This window comes from Lissotriton vulgaris, chromosome 5, assembly GCF_964263255.1.
Source record: "Lissotriton vulgaris chromosome 5, aLisVul1.2, whole genome shotgun sequence".
Taxonomy (NCBI): Eukaryota; Metazoa; Chordata; class Amphibia; order Caudata; family Salamandridae; genus Lissotriton; species Lissotriton vulgaris.
This window is the reverse complement of record NC_141693.1, coordinates 946,789,628-946,806,002: the sequence shown is the minus strand read 5'-3', so window position 1 is coordinate 946,806,002 and position 16,375 is coordinate 946,789,628. Positions and strand designations below refer to the sequence as shown.

At 46.1% G+C, this 16,375-nt stretch overlaps 1 protein-coding gene across 1 annotated transcript in view; it reads right to left on the bottom strand.

Moving 5' to 3' along the window:
- Window positions 1–16,375, bottom strand: part of TCERG1L (transcription elongation regulator 1 like) — a 1,282,749-nt gene that overhangs the window by 226,885 nt on the left and 1,039,489 nt on the right. Inside the window, exon 9 of the mRNA XM_086920244.1 lies at window positions 13,691–13,760. Coding sequence (XP_086776370.1) covers window positions 13,691–13,760 — 70 coding nt within the window. The remainder of the gene's footprint in view (window positions 1–13,690; window positions 13,761–16,375) is intronic.

The following is a 16,375-nucleotide window of genomic DNA, read 5'->3' as shown; positions in this document are numbered from 1 at the left end:
TTTAATTGCTATGTCCATTCGAATATATGTTCATCAGCATACCCAGAGTTATTACCAGAGCTAACCAAAGTAGAAAGAAAAATATTCCCAAAACAATCCATAGTTCAATCCATGGTGAAACCAGATAAGTCTTTTTCAGGTGATGAAAAAAGTCAGTTGCTTGTTCTTTGAAAGGTCTTAGTGCTGGCATCGTTTCAGGTTCGCTGGGATCCTTAGAAAACGTATCAAAGTTAATGAAATGGCCAGAGGCAGTATTGTCAAAGGTTGGAATTGCATCAGGATTCGTTGAAATCGCTGGAACAAGTTGATCACTTGTTACTTCATTGTAGACAGGTGTATCAGGGCAAACTGTTATTTGGGTCTCATGAGGTATGAGTTCCATAGCTTTGTTCCTTTATTTCTCACTGTAGAATCTTCAAAGGTGATGAGTCTCTCAGTTTGAACCTCATGGATTGTAGCTAGAGAAGTGCGTCTGCTACATTGTCTGAGTCCACTTGGCCTACTGCTTAGTATCGGCCACATAGTGTGGGTTGATCAGGTCGATGGACACAAATCTTTTCTCCTTTTTACTAGCAAGGGGCGGCAGAAGTACTATCCGTGGATTGCTAGGACAGGTACTGGTTGTCTGTAAGAAGGCCCAAATTCCTTCTTGTCCGCGATCTTTTCTCTGACTAGATCACCTAGCTTTGGGATCCAGACAGGCCTTGCTGGGACGCCCGAATTTTCCCCAGTGGTTGTTGGTTTCAGGAACACGTTGCTTTGTTTTGATCTTAGTTTATTTAGGTCCTGTGAAACAGCCAAACGATCTTTGATATCAAATTTATTATTTTCCACCACTGTTCCGTGACACTCAGGGTCCGGTACCAACATTCTAGTCCCAAATAAAACCCCATATGGTGTGACAATGCCTAGAGAACTTCTTGGCAAATTATTAAATGCACGTTGGACCCCATAAACGTGTTTGACACACCCATCACCCCAACCTAATACCCTAGCTGTTATCAACTGCTTTATGTCCCAGTTTTTTCTTTCCACAACAGAATTTCTCTCAGCATGGAATGGAGAAGAGTACTGCAATGCTACGCCCAGACTGGCCATGGCTTCTTTGTAAGCTCGAGAGCTAAACGCAGGGCCCTGGTCAGAGGGTAGTGTGCCTATTGCGTATGTGGCGATAAAGACTCGCAAGTCTTTTATAACAGTTTGAGCGTCAGCGGAGTGCTGAGGCCACATCCATAGAAACCTTGAACACGAATCCACTGCGACCATGATGTATTTATATTTACCATCCCTTTGTAAGGGACCGCAGTGGTCCAGGCAAACAAACGCTAATGGTTTATCTGAAATTAACAGGGGCGTCTGCGCAGGACGTTTCACTGTACAGACTTTCATCTTTTGGCATATTTTACAGTCCAAAACATAGTTTCTGGTCTGTTTCCTAATGCTAGGCCACCAGTATCTCTGTTTTAATAACGATACTGTGGCAGAAACACCTGCATGAGCAGAGGCGAGCCCTTCATGTGCTGCTAGGATTAGTCTTAATCTATGTTCCATGTTTGGAATTACCCTATCCCCCACTCCAGGGATTCGAGCAAATGGAACATTGTTTGTATCAATTATATATGAGTATTTGACTGGAAACTTTTTAGGTAACGCTGCACCTCTGCCTTTGCTTGAAGCATTGACAGCCGGTATTATTTTACTGTCTATTTTCGTTTTTGAACGAGTGATTGCACCTACGGAAGCTGTTTGCACAGCCCGTGAATTCCCTTCAACGTGAACGCCATCACATTGATGACTCTGCGTGTGTATCACATGAGTGTTTTGTAGTTTGTTTTGCAACTAAACTATTTGTTCCCAAAATGTTTTGTGATTGATTGTGCCACCTTTTGTATCTTCTTTTGTTTAAATCATCTTTATTAACTTTTTCGTTTGTTTGTTTTTGCACTTTGTTCAATAGAATATACAGACAGCATGGAATTCATGTAACAGAGAAATGAATTGCCAGCGGTTAGACACACTTGGACTGATTACAATTTGGCAATGCACATTAAGAATACATCAATTACATTCAAGTTTACAGAAATGCCTTAACAAAAGGAGGGTTGGCGCTGCCAAGGTGCAGCTTTGGGTAATATGCAAGGAGTGTAATTAGCATGGCATATAGGTAGGGCATCACTGATGCGACAGGCAGAGAAAGAGAGGAAATAAAACAAATTGCTGGTGACAATGTACAGCTGAGCTGATAGCTACATGACAATTAAAAACTTAGTGCGGAGTAGTTACATCAAAGCTTGCAGCAATATCACAGGAAAGACAGAGTGGTGCTGACAAGTCGAATCATCAAGTAATGTGTGAGCAATGTAGGAGAAGTGCTGTTCAAATGTAACCGGGGACATAGGGCACAACAAAATGAGGTCAACCAAAGCGAAGAAAGGATAGGATAGAGTCGCGCAAACCCTGCTGCCATGGCTAAATTTGCTAGAGGACCTCAAACACCCCTAATACTCAGCAGTAATGGAGTTCCACGACAGGAGGGTAATGGCAGACTGGGTAGTGGTGTCAGGCCTGATCCACGTCGGCGGGGGGGCACCTTGAGTGACAGCCCTCTGTGATGTAGGCAGGGGTCCCATGTCTGTGTCCCCGGGAGCTTGGAGAGCATTGCCTCTCACTGAGGCGCCAGGGGGAACATACGAATGCCAAGCAGATCCTCTCTGCGCAGCACCGCACCCTACGCCCTCGCCCAATTAGAGAAGGATCGGTGCCAAGCAAGAGGGTGAGGTAGTAGGGGGGATTTCCAGCGCTTAGTGAGTAGGCGCTTGGCTGTTATTCGGCCTAGGTCAAAAAAACGTGTAGCTGCTCTATACTTCTTGTTCCTGCTAAAGAGGTGCAGTATATGAGCTTCCTATGTCAGAGGAATGGTGCGGGCTGTGCAGCTTATGGGAGTGGTTGTCACGAAGCGCCAGTAATCAGTCAAGTCAGCATCTAATTGCTGACATTGGGGGCAAGCCGCATCTATGCGGAGGAAGTACCTGGGCTGGGGTAAGGTAGACCTGGTGCAGTATGAAGAATTGTATCTGCGGAATCGTTGATTCCGTGAGATGTGGGTCGGACTGCCACGGGCAGCTAGCCATTCCCTATCAGTAAACGCTCTACCCAGGGCCCACTGCCAGGGAAACCGAAGACGAGTGAGATGTGTTTCCGTATGTTGTCGAAGAGAGGATGGGAACCAGCGTATAGGGTTTTTCCCCCTCGCCGTCATGTGTAGGTATTGCAAGGTATGATGTATGGGAGGTTCCTGGACGAGTGCACCCCATTTTGACGCCAATGAGGCTATGAGTGCTCTGTGTAATAAGAACTGCCCTGGAGGTATATTGTCCCCCACCATGAGGTCCTGAAATGGAATAAGAGTGCCTTCTTGAAAGAGGTCCCCCGCGTCTTGTACACCCTCTGAGGTCCAGTGATGCAACTCCGCTGCTGTTGTGTAGGTGTCCCCCCGTGGAGTTCCCAAAAGAGAGATAGCAGGTGCGAATGGAACGGTGGCCCTAGTGAGAAAAAGATACCGATGAAAGCATTTGTGTGCTACAGTGAGGAGGAATATGTCTAGAGGCCTAAATATTGAGCAGGGATGGAAAATCTGAAGTAGGGCTTGTAGCAGTAGCGGGAGTTGCCGAGAGGCCGTGTCTGGTAGATAACGAGAGGACAGCCACCTGGTGACCCACTGCAGCTGGGAGGCCAGGTCGTAATGCTCAAAATTGGGCACTGCCAGTCCGCCCAGTTCAGCAGGCAGGTAAAGCTTTCCCATGGACACTCTGTGGCATAAAGTCCCCCATATGAAATCTCGGACTACCATCTCCCACTGCTTAAAGAAGGGGGGTGATAATGAGGGGTAGCGTGGAAAAATAATAAAGGAGGCGGGGAAGGACCACCATTTTAACCAGTGGGACCCTACCAGAGATTGCCAACGGGAGAGTCTTCCAGAAACTCATCTGAGATCGAATCGCCGTGGTAGCTCGGACCACATTGCCGTCAAAGAGGTCAGCTTTGGCTCGATAAACCTGAACCCCTACGTAACGAAAAGGTTCAGTGCACCAGGTCACTGGTGTTCCTCAGAGTGTGAAGCCTCGGATCTGGTGTATCCCCCAGGAACAGGGAGAGTATGGACTTTGCCGGATTGGCTCTCAGCCTGGAGGCTCACGCAAAGTGGCTAAGGGCTCGATCAAGGGAGCAGGGAATATCATGGAGATCCTTGGCATATATTAACAAGTCATCAGCATAGAGCAAAATGGTGTCAATGCCATCGCCTAGTTTTATTCCCATATCAACATGGCCGCTAGTGGCTCCACCGCTAAAGCAAACAGTAGCGGGGACAGCAGGCATCCCTGCCGGGTCCCACGCCGCGCTCGAATCGGGTTGGAAATATATGGGACCGTCCAAAGCGAACCGACGGCTCACAGTATAGCAATCGGACCAAGCTAAGGAAATAGGGGCCGACTCCAATGTGAACCAGAGCAGCAAATAGAAAGTTCCAGGCCATTGAGTCAAAGGCCTTCTCGGGGTCTTATCCCATACAACCGGAATGCAGCCAGGTGGTTGGGGCATATTCTGCCACTCGAAAGTAGCGGCGTAGGTTCAGGGCCGTGTTGCGCTGTGGAACAAAGCCATTCTGGTCAGAGTGTACCAGATCAGGGACTAACGGATCTAGTGGATTGGCGAGGAGCTTTGCCAGGATCTTATAGTCCGAATTTAATATTGCAATTGGTCGATAGGAGCCAGGCAATGTGGTGTCCTTGCCAGGTTTCATCAAAGACACCACATTAGCGGTACGCATGGTGGGGGGCAAGATCCCTTCTGAGATTGCCTCCAGGAACATCGAGTGCAGCTGCGGCACCGGATGCTTTGCATAGGCCTTGAAGAATTCTGTCGGAAGACCGTCCGGCTCCGGAATTTTCCCAGAGGACAAGGCCTGTAATGCATCCTGCAGAGTATCATATAGACGGGCGTAGTGCTCAGTCATCACTGCATGAATGTCCCCCTGGGTGCTGCGCTCCCGGCCAAGTTGGTCAAGTAAGAAGTGTATGGGGCGCTGGGGGTGTTCCTGCCCAATCAAATAGGCCAGTAGTCTCCCAGCTTTGTCATTGGTCGAGTGGGAGTGGATTGAGTGTGCTAAATAGTTGTGGCAGCGCAGACATTCTGCACGCTCGGCGTGGGAAGCATAGAGGTGTTGCTGCCTTGTCGGGCTGGCGACAACTTGCGACTTGAGTAGAAGTAATCGTCCTTCAATGTGGGTCAATGAGGTGTCCAGCTGTCTGCGAATACTCCAAGTCTGCCCCAGACAATGGCCCCTGACCACCACCTTAAAGCCCTCCCACTCAGTGAAGATCGAGTCTGCGGAGCCAGCATTAATCACAAAATAGTTAGCTCTTGCTCCCCCCAGGGAGCCTCAGAAGAGGGAGTCCTCCAGGGCTGCAGTCTGCAGGCACCAGGTCAGAACTGGCGGAAGAGGCGCCTCCCAGGCCAGATGCATCAACAAGGGGTTATGATTGGAGTGTGTACGACCAAGGTAATCCGTCGCTTGTATCAAGAGGAGGAGGGATGCGGATACGAGTATTTATGGACTGGGGAATAGAAGGAGTATACCCTGGAATGAGGATGAAGTTCCCGCCAAACATCTGAAAGAGCCCAATGTCCAAGCCACGTTTTTAAAAGGTGAGCATTGGAGGAAGCCATAGTGCTAGTAAGGGGAGAAAGGAGCGGTCAACGGAAACATCAAGCACTGCATTAAAATCCCCACCCAGGAGCCACAGGATGTCCCTCCATCGGAGTAATATCTCTGAGAGACTACTCAGAAAGGTGCCCTGAGAAATGTTGGGAGCGTATAAAGAGCCCAGCAATATCGGTTGACCGTTCAGCCTGTCATGTATTAGGAGGTACCGCCCCATTTGGTCTTCCAGGACTTCCTTTTCTTCCCACGGGACCCCCGCCTTAACCCATACCATCACCCCTCTAGCCATGGGCGAGTAATTGCTGGTGTATATGTGACCACAGCAACGCCGGCACAAGCGTACGGCTTCAGCGGTTACTAGGTGTGTTTTCTGTAAGAGTGCTATACTTGTCTTGTGACGCTCTAAATAGGCATAAATGGCGTAGCGCTTAGAAGCTGTCTGGATGCCCTTAACATTCCAAGGTAAGATGTTTAAGTCATCGGGGCTATTAAAGTCAGAGTGTCCAACCCGGGTGCTACAGGGCGCCCTGTGCAAAGGACTCCCCGAATGGAAAGGGTAGGAAGGCAGCAGGTCTGCATGGGCTGTGACTCATACAGGGGAACAAAAATAAGAAGGTGGGACAATATGAAAATTTTCAACAGGAAAAGAGCGGAACCCCAACGTGAGGTACTGCCCAAACTATTGTTCCAAGACATGGCTATGGAACTATCGTTATTGTACGACTGTGGGGGGAAGGTAGACCAGTGAGTAAGAGGAGGCAACGTATAGACCTTCCCCTTCAATTATCGCCAATAGAACAGGAGGTAGAGCATCTCAAACAGCGGTACAAGAAGAAACATGACCGAGCCACCATGGTGCCCTAGCAGGCTTATGTAACTGGCACTGGGGCTTTGGGGAAAATTTACCTGGGATGGTAAAAAACCAACGTAAGCCTTACCCCTGCCAAATGTAGGAGGGAGTGGGGGCCCATCACACAGCTGCTAGAATGAAACAAACAAGTCCTGAAGTAGAGTGACAGTTCAATATGTAGTTAAAATTAACATCAGATGATGCCATCTGCGGTTTGTGGGGTGAGAACCCGGAGAGGGGGGAAATCTGCATCCAATGACCACTCTGGTGTGGTTTCAGGGGCTCTGGATCCAAGCGGAGAGGCAACAGAGTCGGCCAGGGATGAAGATCTGGGGGGCTGGAAGGCCGCCGTCGCCTGCAGGGCCCCCTGAGGCTCTAATATTATTTGATTGGGACTGGGGATGATCACTGCATGTCTCATGCTCCTAGCCTTTCCCCCTCTGCGCCTGCCTCGGCGAGAGCGCTCGCGAGGCTGGGACTCATCAGATGAGCTGGGTGCCGTTGCCAATCCCTGTTCCTCAAGCCATTCCCATGCCTCAGCGGGGGAGTCAAAGTATTTCATAGCACCCTCTCTGTGACTTACAGGCAGGCCGGAAAGAGCAAGGAGTAGTGGAGGTCCAGGTCCCGGAGTTGTTGTTTCACTGACGTAAAGGTGGCTCGCCTCCTCTGCACCTGAGCTGTGTAATCGGGAAAAAGAGTAACAGATACTTTTTGCACCTTGGGTCCTGGATGTTTGCCCAATTCCCACAGAAAAGCATCCCTGTCTCTGAAGCTTATGACCCTGAACAGGAAGGGGCGAGGGCGTGCCCCAGGAGGGGGCCTGCGGGCAGGTATATGGTGAGCTCGTTCCACCACAAACTGTAGGGAGAGCGATCCGGCGGGCATGAGCTCCTTCATCCAGGTCTCTGTGAAGGTCTCTGGGTCCAGCCGCTCCACTCTCTCAGGAAGATTGACCACACGCACATTATTCCGGCACGATCGACCCTCCGCGTCGTCCACCTTGTCCTCCAGGGTGCAAACCCAATCCAGGGATCTAGGTCGAAGGTCTTCCAGTGCAGTCTCCGCATCCCGCACTCGATCTGAGAGTTTGTGCTGGTCACTCCGGAGAAGTGTAAAGTCCGAGGTGATAGTGTCCGTGCAGCCCTCCAAGGATGCCTGGGTCAGGTTCAGGGCGCCACCAATGTGCTCTACAGCCGCCATCACAGAGTCTAGTTTGGCGGCAATGTCAGTCGGGCTCATCTATGCCACTGCTCTGGAGGCCACAAGAGATGCCCCAGCCTGGCCCCCAGAAGGTGCATCCCGAGAGGGGTTGTTGCGCAAGCGGCCCATGATGATCTGCTGAGCGCTCTTCATAGGTAGCAAGACCGGAACACTCCGTCAGCGGCGCGCCAGAAGGCTAGGCTCCGAAATGGGTCGCCGCTAGTACAGTAGACAATGACCACAGCAGTAGGAGGGGCGACACTGTGCGCCAAGATTAGTTGCAGGGGCGGCAAGGCACAAGCACAATCACCTCTCCAGAGCCACAGCAAGCACGTCCACCCAGTCTCAACCACGCGTTGACAAGTGCCCCTGGGACCAACCGACCCCCGGGGACCTCACCTCACACGGGTTCCACGACACCAGAAACCCTGGAGGGGCCACTGTGTGTGGCGTGGCAGTGGGGTCTCCTCCCCACAAATGGTATCCGCAGGAGCCCTAGGCTCCGCCAGCCCCGTGGCCCGCACCAGCTAACTGACTCCCTGGAGCAACCGCGTTGTAATCAGGCAGGGGGCCCCATTAGGCCCGACTGACCCTCGTAGTCCCCCACTGCAACCAGCCGGCACCACCAACTCCCCCCGAAGGCCCACCTCAATGGTGTATGCTACACCAAGCAGCTCCAGAGTGGCCCGCACCAATTGCCACGCCAGGAGGCCAGGCTCCGGAAAGAGCCACCACCGGCCCGGCGGGCAACAACAGCTGTAGCAGTAAGGGCGACCCTGTGTGCCAATATAGGGCCCAGGAGTAGCAGGATACTGGTGCAACCACCACAATGAAGCCATGGTAGGCGCAGCCACTCAGCCCCAGCCACGTGCAGGTGATGGCCCCCAGGCCCGACCGACCCTCGTGGACCCCCACCGCACACGGGTGCGCCAAATGCCAAGAGACCCGCAGGGGCGGCAGCACGCACTCAGTTAGTGGGATGTCACCCCACCAGGGGCCTCCACAGGAGTCACAGGTCCGGCCTTCCCTCGTGACTCGCCCCAGTCGTCAGGCCCACAGCAGCAGTCGCGTTGTGGGCAGGAAGGGGGCCCCTAGGCCTGACTGACCCCCGTGGTCCCCCACCTCTGCCAGCCGGCACCCCAAGCTCCCCCTGCAGTACTACCTCTGTGGCGCAGGGCTCAAGTCAGCGCCGCTTCAACTGCCTCTGCCACCTCAGCTCGCCTCGCCGGGGCCGGGCCTCTCCCACAAGCCGCCCTGTAATCTCCTCTGCCGCCGGACCGCAGAGAGCATGAGGTGCCACCCCGCAGTCCGCGGCACCCCTAAGGCAGGGGCCGGCAGTGTCAGGTGGCATCAGGGGTAGCACAGCAGCAGAGTCAACTCATAAGGGCAGCGGCGTGGCCCCGCTGTCTGACCCAGATCACATCCACGCGCCTGGCCACAATGCTCGGGCCCACCGTGGAGCTGGTGCATGGCCCAGGCAGGTCATCCCCGGCAGGGCAGGTTCAGCGCGCCACAGCAGGGGTGATCAGGGGCCAAGCAGTGCCCCGTAGACGCAGGATGCCAGGATAACCCGGGGATGAGGCACAGAGCGTTAGAAAGACGTGTCCGTCATCATCGGCGCCTGGCCACTCCCCGTGCCACCTTTTGCAACTTTGAAACTGTTTTGAAGCCTATTGTGTAAATATTCATTATAAGATTGAGCACAGTAAAAAGAATTGCACACTATGAGTGTGGGGAATTCGCACTCCGTATTTTTAAGTTTCATTATGAATGCTTGTAGTTTAGCTCGCTGAGCTGTACAATCTCCTAGAGATTGCGTTTTTGTGACCAAACGTCCGAATTTGCTATTGCGCATAAGACCTTTAACGATCGCGCATGCTGCACTATAAGCTTGTTTACCCACCGTAGTGGGTTGTGCAGATCCGTCAGTATAAATTATAAATTCGTACTGGTCAAGAGGCAGAATTACAGTAGGCAGAGGACATTTTTGTCCGTGTTGCAGAATTGCTAGTGTTTTCAAATAAGGATCAAAAACATATTCAACATCAATTGCTGCAAGAGAATGAACCCATTGTATCCATCTTGGATGTAAAGCTTTTGCATATGGAATGCTAACTTTTGTAACTGCCTCTAAGGCTACTACATGAGTTACGACCATAATGCGTTTCTCCTGTGCTAGGGCTCTCTCTTTTACTACAGCGGTTTGAACTGCTGTCAGAATTTCTTTATGTTCATGTAAATTTAATTTCTGCTTGTGTATACAAATGTGATTTGTATGTAATTGGTACTTTTTCCCTTTCATTTAAAGTTAAGCTGGTGAATCTGCATTGACCCCGAATGATTCAGATCACTAAGTTGCGTCTGTTTACGCGTGTTTGTAAGTATTTTGTTGCTAACATGTCAGCTTGAAGTGAACGCAGGATATCTGTGTGTTCCTGTGTCCAATGTATGTTTTTAAAATCAGGTTTGATTAATTCGTAGAGAGGTTGAGCACACTTTTCTAAAAAGGTTGCTTTTGCCTTCACTTGATAGTTCATAAGGACGTTGAGATGGGCAATTCTTGATTTTTTTAAAATTGAATTTGTAACCCTCAGAGGCGAAGACGAGTATAATAGAGTTCACCCTGTTCATATGTCTATCCAGGTCATCACCTGTTAGATAGATATCATCAACATATGACAATGCCTCGTCATCAAAATCTTTTAGTAACTCTGTTACCCTTGCTGAGAATAACCCCGGGCTATTATTGAATCCCTGGGGGAGTCGACAAAATTGAAGCTGGGTCCCCTTTATTGAGAAAGCTGTAAAATACCTACTTTCGAGTGCAATGTTTTGACAAAAGAAACATCTAAAGTGGTTTTAAATTTTTTACACACAATGGGGCATACTATAAACAACTAGTGATATTTATCGCTAAATGAGCTTAGCGATATTTTTTTATCACCGCGCATCGCCGGATTTCATCGCAGAGATAACATGCTCTTATCGTTTATCTCAAATGCGATAAAATATCCGTTGATAGCGGCGAAATGCGTGAATATCGCTGGGAATCATATTATATATATATATATCAATCATAATATATTATATTATGTTATATGATATTATATTATATTATATTATATCAATATATATCATGATTCAGGCATCATCGCTAATGGGGACTTAACCTGAATATCCACCTCCCATTGGATATACAGGTTAAGAAGAGGTCTGAGCAGGCTTGAGGTTTTAGCGATAATCGCTCTAATGCCAATCTTTTTATCGCTTCGCCTGCCTTGCTAATAGGCATTAGCGACTGTTTTCAGTCGCTAACAGTTTGGGTACGCACACCTTGCATGTCATTAGCGATAAATATCGCTAGCATGCAAAGCGGGACCCAAACCTGCAGCTATCGCCCAAAAGCTGTCGCTAACTGCTGTTAAAAAGTCCCGCTAAAGCGGCGATATGGCCCTTGATAATACGCCCCAATGTTATTCATTAATGCTATACTATGTGCGTTTTGTACTGCAAATGTTTTACAACAAGAGTTTAGGTGTCTGTAATCCAAAACTAGACGATATGTATTGTCTGGTTTGGAAACAGGAAACAAAGGATTGTTCCTTGAGGAGGTGCATGTTTTCCAAGAACTTCTTGTGACGTGGATGGACGGATGTAGGTGACCATGCCTGTATTTGGTTAGCATGGATAATGCCTAAATAAGGGTGTGATTTCAATGCATAAAAATGGTCAATGTGAATTGTGCCTATATAAGGACATACATCGGGAAACCTATATGCGGTATCTAAATCGACACACAACAATAAGCAAGACATAAAGAATCGAGATCCCACCTATTGTGTGGTGAGGCATTTTCAAGATGTACATCAAAGTAATTAAGAACCTTTATTTTTTTTAGTATGCAGAGTAAAATATAGTATGCAGAGTGATGTTAGTACCAAAGGGGAACTTTGGAAGATTAGAGTCCAAATACATCCCTGTGTTCCAAAAGAAAATCCCTAATGGACTGAATTGCGATGAAGATTTAGCTGTACAACTTTGAATCACACAGAATGATATTCATCTGCGACTGAACCTTAAAATTAGTTTATCATGAATTATTTTCTTTTTTCTTAAGATAATTGTCCATACATTATCATTTGTGCCTAGTGGGATTTTATTACAGTATGGGTCACTTGAATATTACAAGGACTGTATAATTATTAGATTAAGAATTGTGATTTTTATAATCTTAGTAGGTGACGAATTTGAAATGCAAGATATGGATTTTACAAATGGTATGTAAGTGAAATTATCTTCTTATGTTTCTACAATATGTTGCTTACGACACATGAGGTATAGCTGCCTTAATGCATATGTGAAGCCCTTTTTCATGTTTTACCATTTATACTACTTATTGTAATTAAACGTTAAGACAGACCAATACTATAAATCCTTGTGAACATGGCTCATATGAGAGCCAAAATGTGATTGTGCCATCTGTAGAAATAATACAATCACTTCCCAATCACCAGAGCAACTGCATCCTGTGTTGTTTTAAAAAAGGAATAATTCTAATGTGTACACAATCTATCTATCTATCTATCTATCTATCTATCTATCTATCTATCTATCTATCTATCTATCTATCTATCTATCTTTGTATGTATTTATGATCATTTAAATAAATATCATTCTATTTTTAATTTTGAAACCTTTTTTGTGCATCTACCTACCTAGATTTACCTACTATTTTAATGTTGGAATGTAATGGCAGATGCTGTGCTGGACAGGTGTTGGAGGCAAGGCTAATGTGTTGATGATATAGTGATAGTCCACCCTATCACCATTTCCACTGTTAACATTTTCATCAAAATGAGAATCACTATCACAGCTACCATCACAACTACTCCTACCACTTATCACTATCACCGATACCACCACTGCCAACACTACGAATACCATCACATCCACCATTCCTATCACCACTACTACCACAATCACCACTGCTACTACTACCCTTACCACCACTAATACTACCATCCCCATCATGGCTACAGCAACAACTATCACTAGCATCATCACATTGCAATGTTTGTGTGTAGAAGAGCATTTTGAATTTGACATTGCTGCGTGTGTGTAAGAGAAGGGGTGATGTGGACATGATTGTGAGATCGATTTTATGTGTGCTGTCTGTAAAAGAGCCACATAAGGAATGAGATTCTGTAATGGATAAACTATTTTTTTTAAAGATCGTGGGCTTAAAGGAGCACTATTATTTTTAATGGAGGAGAAAGGACCTTCCACACTTTTGTGGCATGCTTCATCTTAGCCTGATTCGTGCCACCCTGATAAGGTGATACTATCATGGTGGCCTCAACCTCAGCGTGCAGGAGTTCAAAATAAATGTTACTGGATAAGCAAGGGAACAAGAATACTGTTATAACTTTCTCCAAAGGAAATTCCTTTATTCAAGGGTACACGAGGTAGGATTAAAAGCCTAAAAAGGAATCATAAATGAGAGTTTATGTGTCTGCCATGCTATAAGGCGCCAACATGTTTCTGGCCTTAAATTAGCCCATGCAGGGCCATCAGGGCAAATGGGATACCTATTCAAAATAACGCATGTACGCTCGCACAGAGGCAAGTCCACAGAGAAATGCAAGTTCAGTTCAAGCAGTACCACAAAGAAAACAACTTAATAAAGTTCAAAAATTAACATATAAAAAAGACAAAACTCTAAGACTTAGATAGACAAATAAATGATTGCAATCAGACATTCATTTTTAAAGCAAAAAATACCTAGGAAATATAAAGGGCCATTGAAATGTATTAGTTCATGATTATTCAGGACGTAGGCATAATTCAACACATTACAATTAGATAGTACACCAAAATTACATAAGGAGAAAAAATATGATTTGTTGCTCGTAACTTACTTATTTCGCTTTGTTTTAGTGATGTGGTCATCGGTCATGCCATCCCGACTTGAAACTTCACATTTGTTTGCTGAAAAACATGTGTACATTGAATATATTAAAGATAGTTGTTTAAATCATGTTACATTTCTAGTCCATAAGTTTTTCTTGTTGTAGAATGCAGTCTTAATTGCAGAATCTTAGTTTCATTATGTAAGAGTCCATCATCTACTGTTTAACTTTATTTTTTAAGACTATTTGAAATGAGACACTCATTGACTAAATGAATGAAAGTGGACACATACGTAATGCTCTGCACAGAAATTACCTTCTAGAGGTCCTCTACGTGTGCTCTCTTATATATTAGGCTCAATGATTTAATACTAACTGAATACAACAAAAAGTCTATTGGGTGTTGTTTGGAGTCATATTCTACTTAAATATGTTACATGTAGTTGCATTTCTTATATGGATTTAATCCTCAATTAAGATTTATTTTCAGGAAAGAACCTAGAGATGTTCTATTTGGATCACAATCATTGATAAATAGCAGAGGCAGCAAATGAAAAACATTTAAAATGAGCAAAGGGGCAATCACTTGGGTAGGATTGAGTGGATATGCAGTCCTACCCAATCCTAACAATTTTTTTACCAGTTCAAACATTAGAGTACAAATTGACATTCAGTTCTGTCAATCCTTTTTTATTTGTTCGCAATTCCATTCACAGTGCTGCTTCATCAAACACTGAATCTTTCCTTTTCTCTTCTCTGGACCATACAGTGGTAAGTCTAGCTCACCTATAATTAGGTGTTAATATTAGTCTTTGGAAAATTACAATATAATTCCTTTTAAATCCTTTTTAAATCAGAGAGGGAAAATTCCCCATAGCAAGCTGCTTGTGAGTCATTGCCATTTCTAAAAGATGAGAGAACCATTATGTTAGCTACGTTTAGCGGCACAGACATGCCAACTCACACTGTGCCACTGTGTTTCACACAATATCTGTATACTTCACATGGTCGCCTGGTTGTATTGCATCGTGAGCACCAGATGAGCTGGAGACTCCTTTATTGACTTGGTTTCCAGCTCGTCTGGAGGCTCTATGATAATGGAATCCTTTATGAATTTCACAACCTCTCCAGGTCCCACACAGGAAGTGGCTTTTGAAGCCATTTGTTTGCTTTGATTGATCTAAACCTTTCTAACCCCTCTTCTTACCGTGACTCTTACAATGTTCCTCCAAGGTATATGAGGTTGTGATGGCCTAAAAGCCTGCACCCATCTCCACATCTGGCCCCCTCTGAGGCCCCACCTCATTCCACACAGTGAATTTTTTTGAAGAAGACAGGTTTAGGAGCAGTATTGTATGTGGGGTATGGGTCATGAATATTCATGACGCTGTCGCAATTTGCGACCCTATTAAGAATGGCTAGCACTCCCAGGGATGGTGGCCTGCTGGGGCCAGCTGACCACCATGTCTGGGTCTGCTTTTAAATAAAGCAGTCTTTCTTTTTTTTAAATGCAGCCCATTTTCCTTAAATTCCTTAAATTAAAATTTTCAGTTACATTTTTTAAGGGCAGGCAGTGGTCCATGGGACCACTGCCTGCTCTGAAAAATATTTTCTCACATACTCACAAAGGAGAAGGGGTCCCCTGGGATCCCCTTCCCATTTGCGAGTGGATTACCACCTACTTGAAGTAGGTGGTAAACTGCAAGTGTTTTGCAGTCGCAAATGCGGTCACAAAACAATTGTAAATGGCATGGTGACTCGATATTAGTAAGGGACTCCCCTTCCTAAAAGCGGGTGTCGTAAATGCTATTGTGCGAGTCAGTGACTTGCAAAATAGCATTAATACATGCCAACGGGAGGATCACCTGTTTGCGTCGGCAAAAAAGGGTTGTACATCTGGCCCCAGGTGTGGTGTGAGTGGGGGCTTTCTACCATGGGGGCATAGATTTGAGTTAATTTTTTGTTCGATTATCTATCTGTTTACTCCTGCCATACGGAGGATCCTTCACCTGCCAAATTTAGACATTAGCAGGAACCTCTGTGACAGTGGTTCATGTCAACGTATTAAAAGTTTGATGGATAGTACCTTTAAAATGATGGCACCATTCGTAAAACATGTAACTTTTTTCATATTTTCAAAAACAAAATCCCAAAGCTGGATGTTGTTTCTGAAAATACTAAACTAATGACCCCCACACCATGGAAGATTTCTCCCATGATGTGGGGGTTGTTTTACAGTTTCCAATGCCACTTATCTCCAGTTATGCCTAAGTTTACCAAGGAATGGATAAGGTTCACTGATAGTATTCACATTAAAATAGTGATTTGTTTCATTCGTGAACTTCATGAAATCTGAAGTACCTGATGGGTGTGAAAGCATGCTTCATTTAAACCCAATGGCAGGTTCCTCTCATTCGGATGAATGTGGATAATAAATTACTTCATATTAGGGTGAATGTAATCTGTTCCTATTACATGGCCTAAGATAAAAGTGGCATTACTGCGAAGTCATGGGTCTCCTCCAGTATAGCCCTTTGGAACAAGACCCCAATTTATTGTGTGGAGACTGTTTGAGGAGACAATTCTTTATTGTAGTCCTGTATACCCAACAGGCTGCATCATTGCACATATTTCAGATTATGAACGCCCTTCATAAGGTTCTCTGTTCCTTAATATCTCTTTTGGAAGAATTGA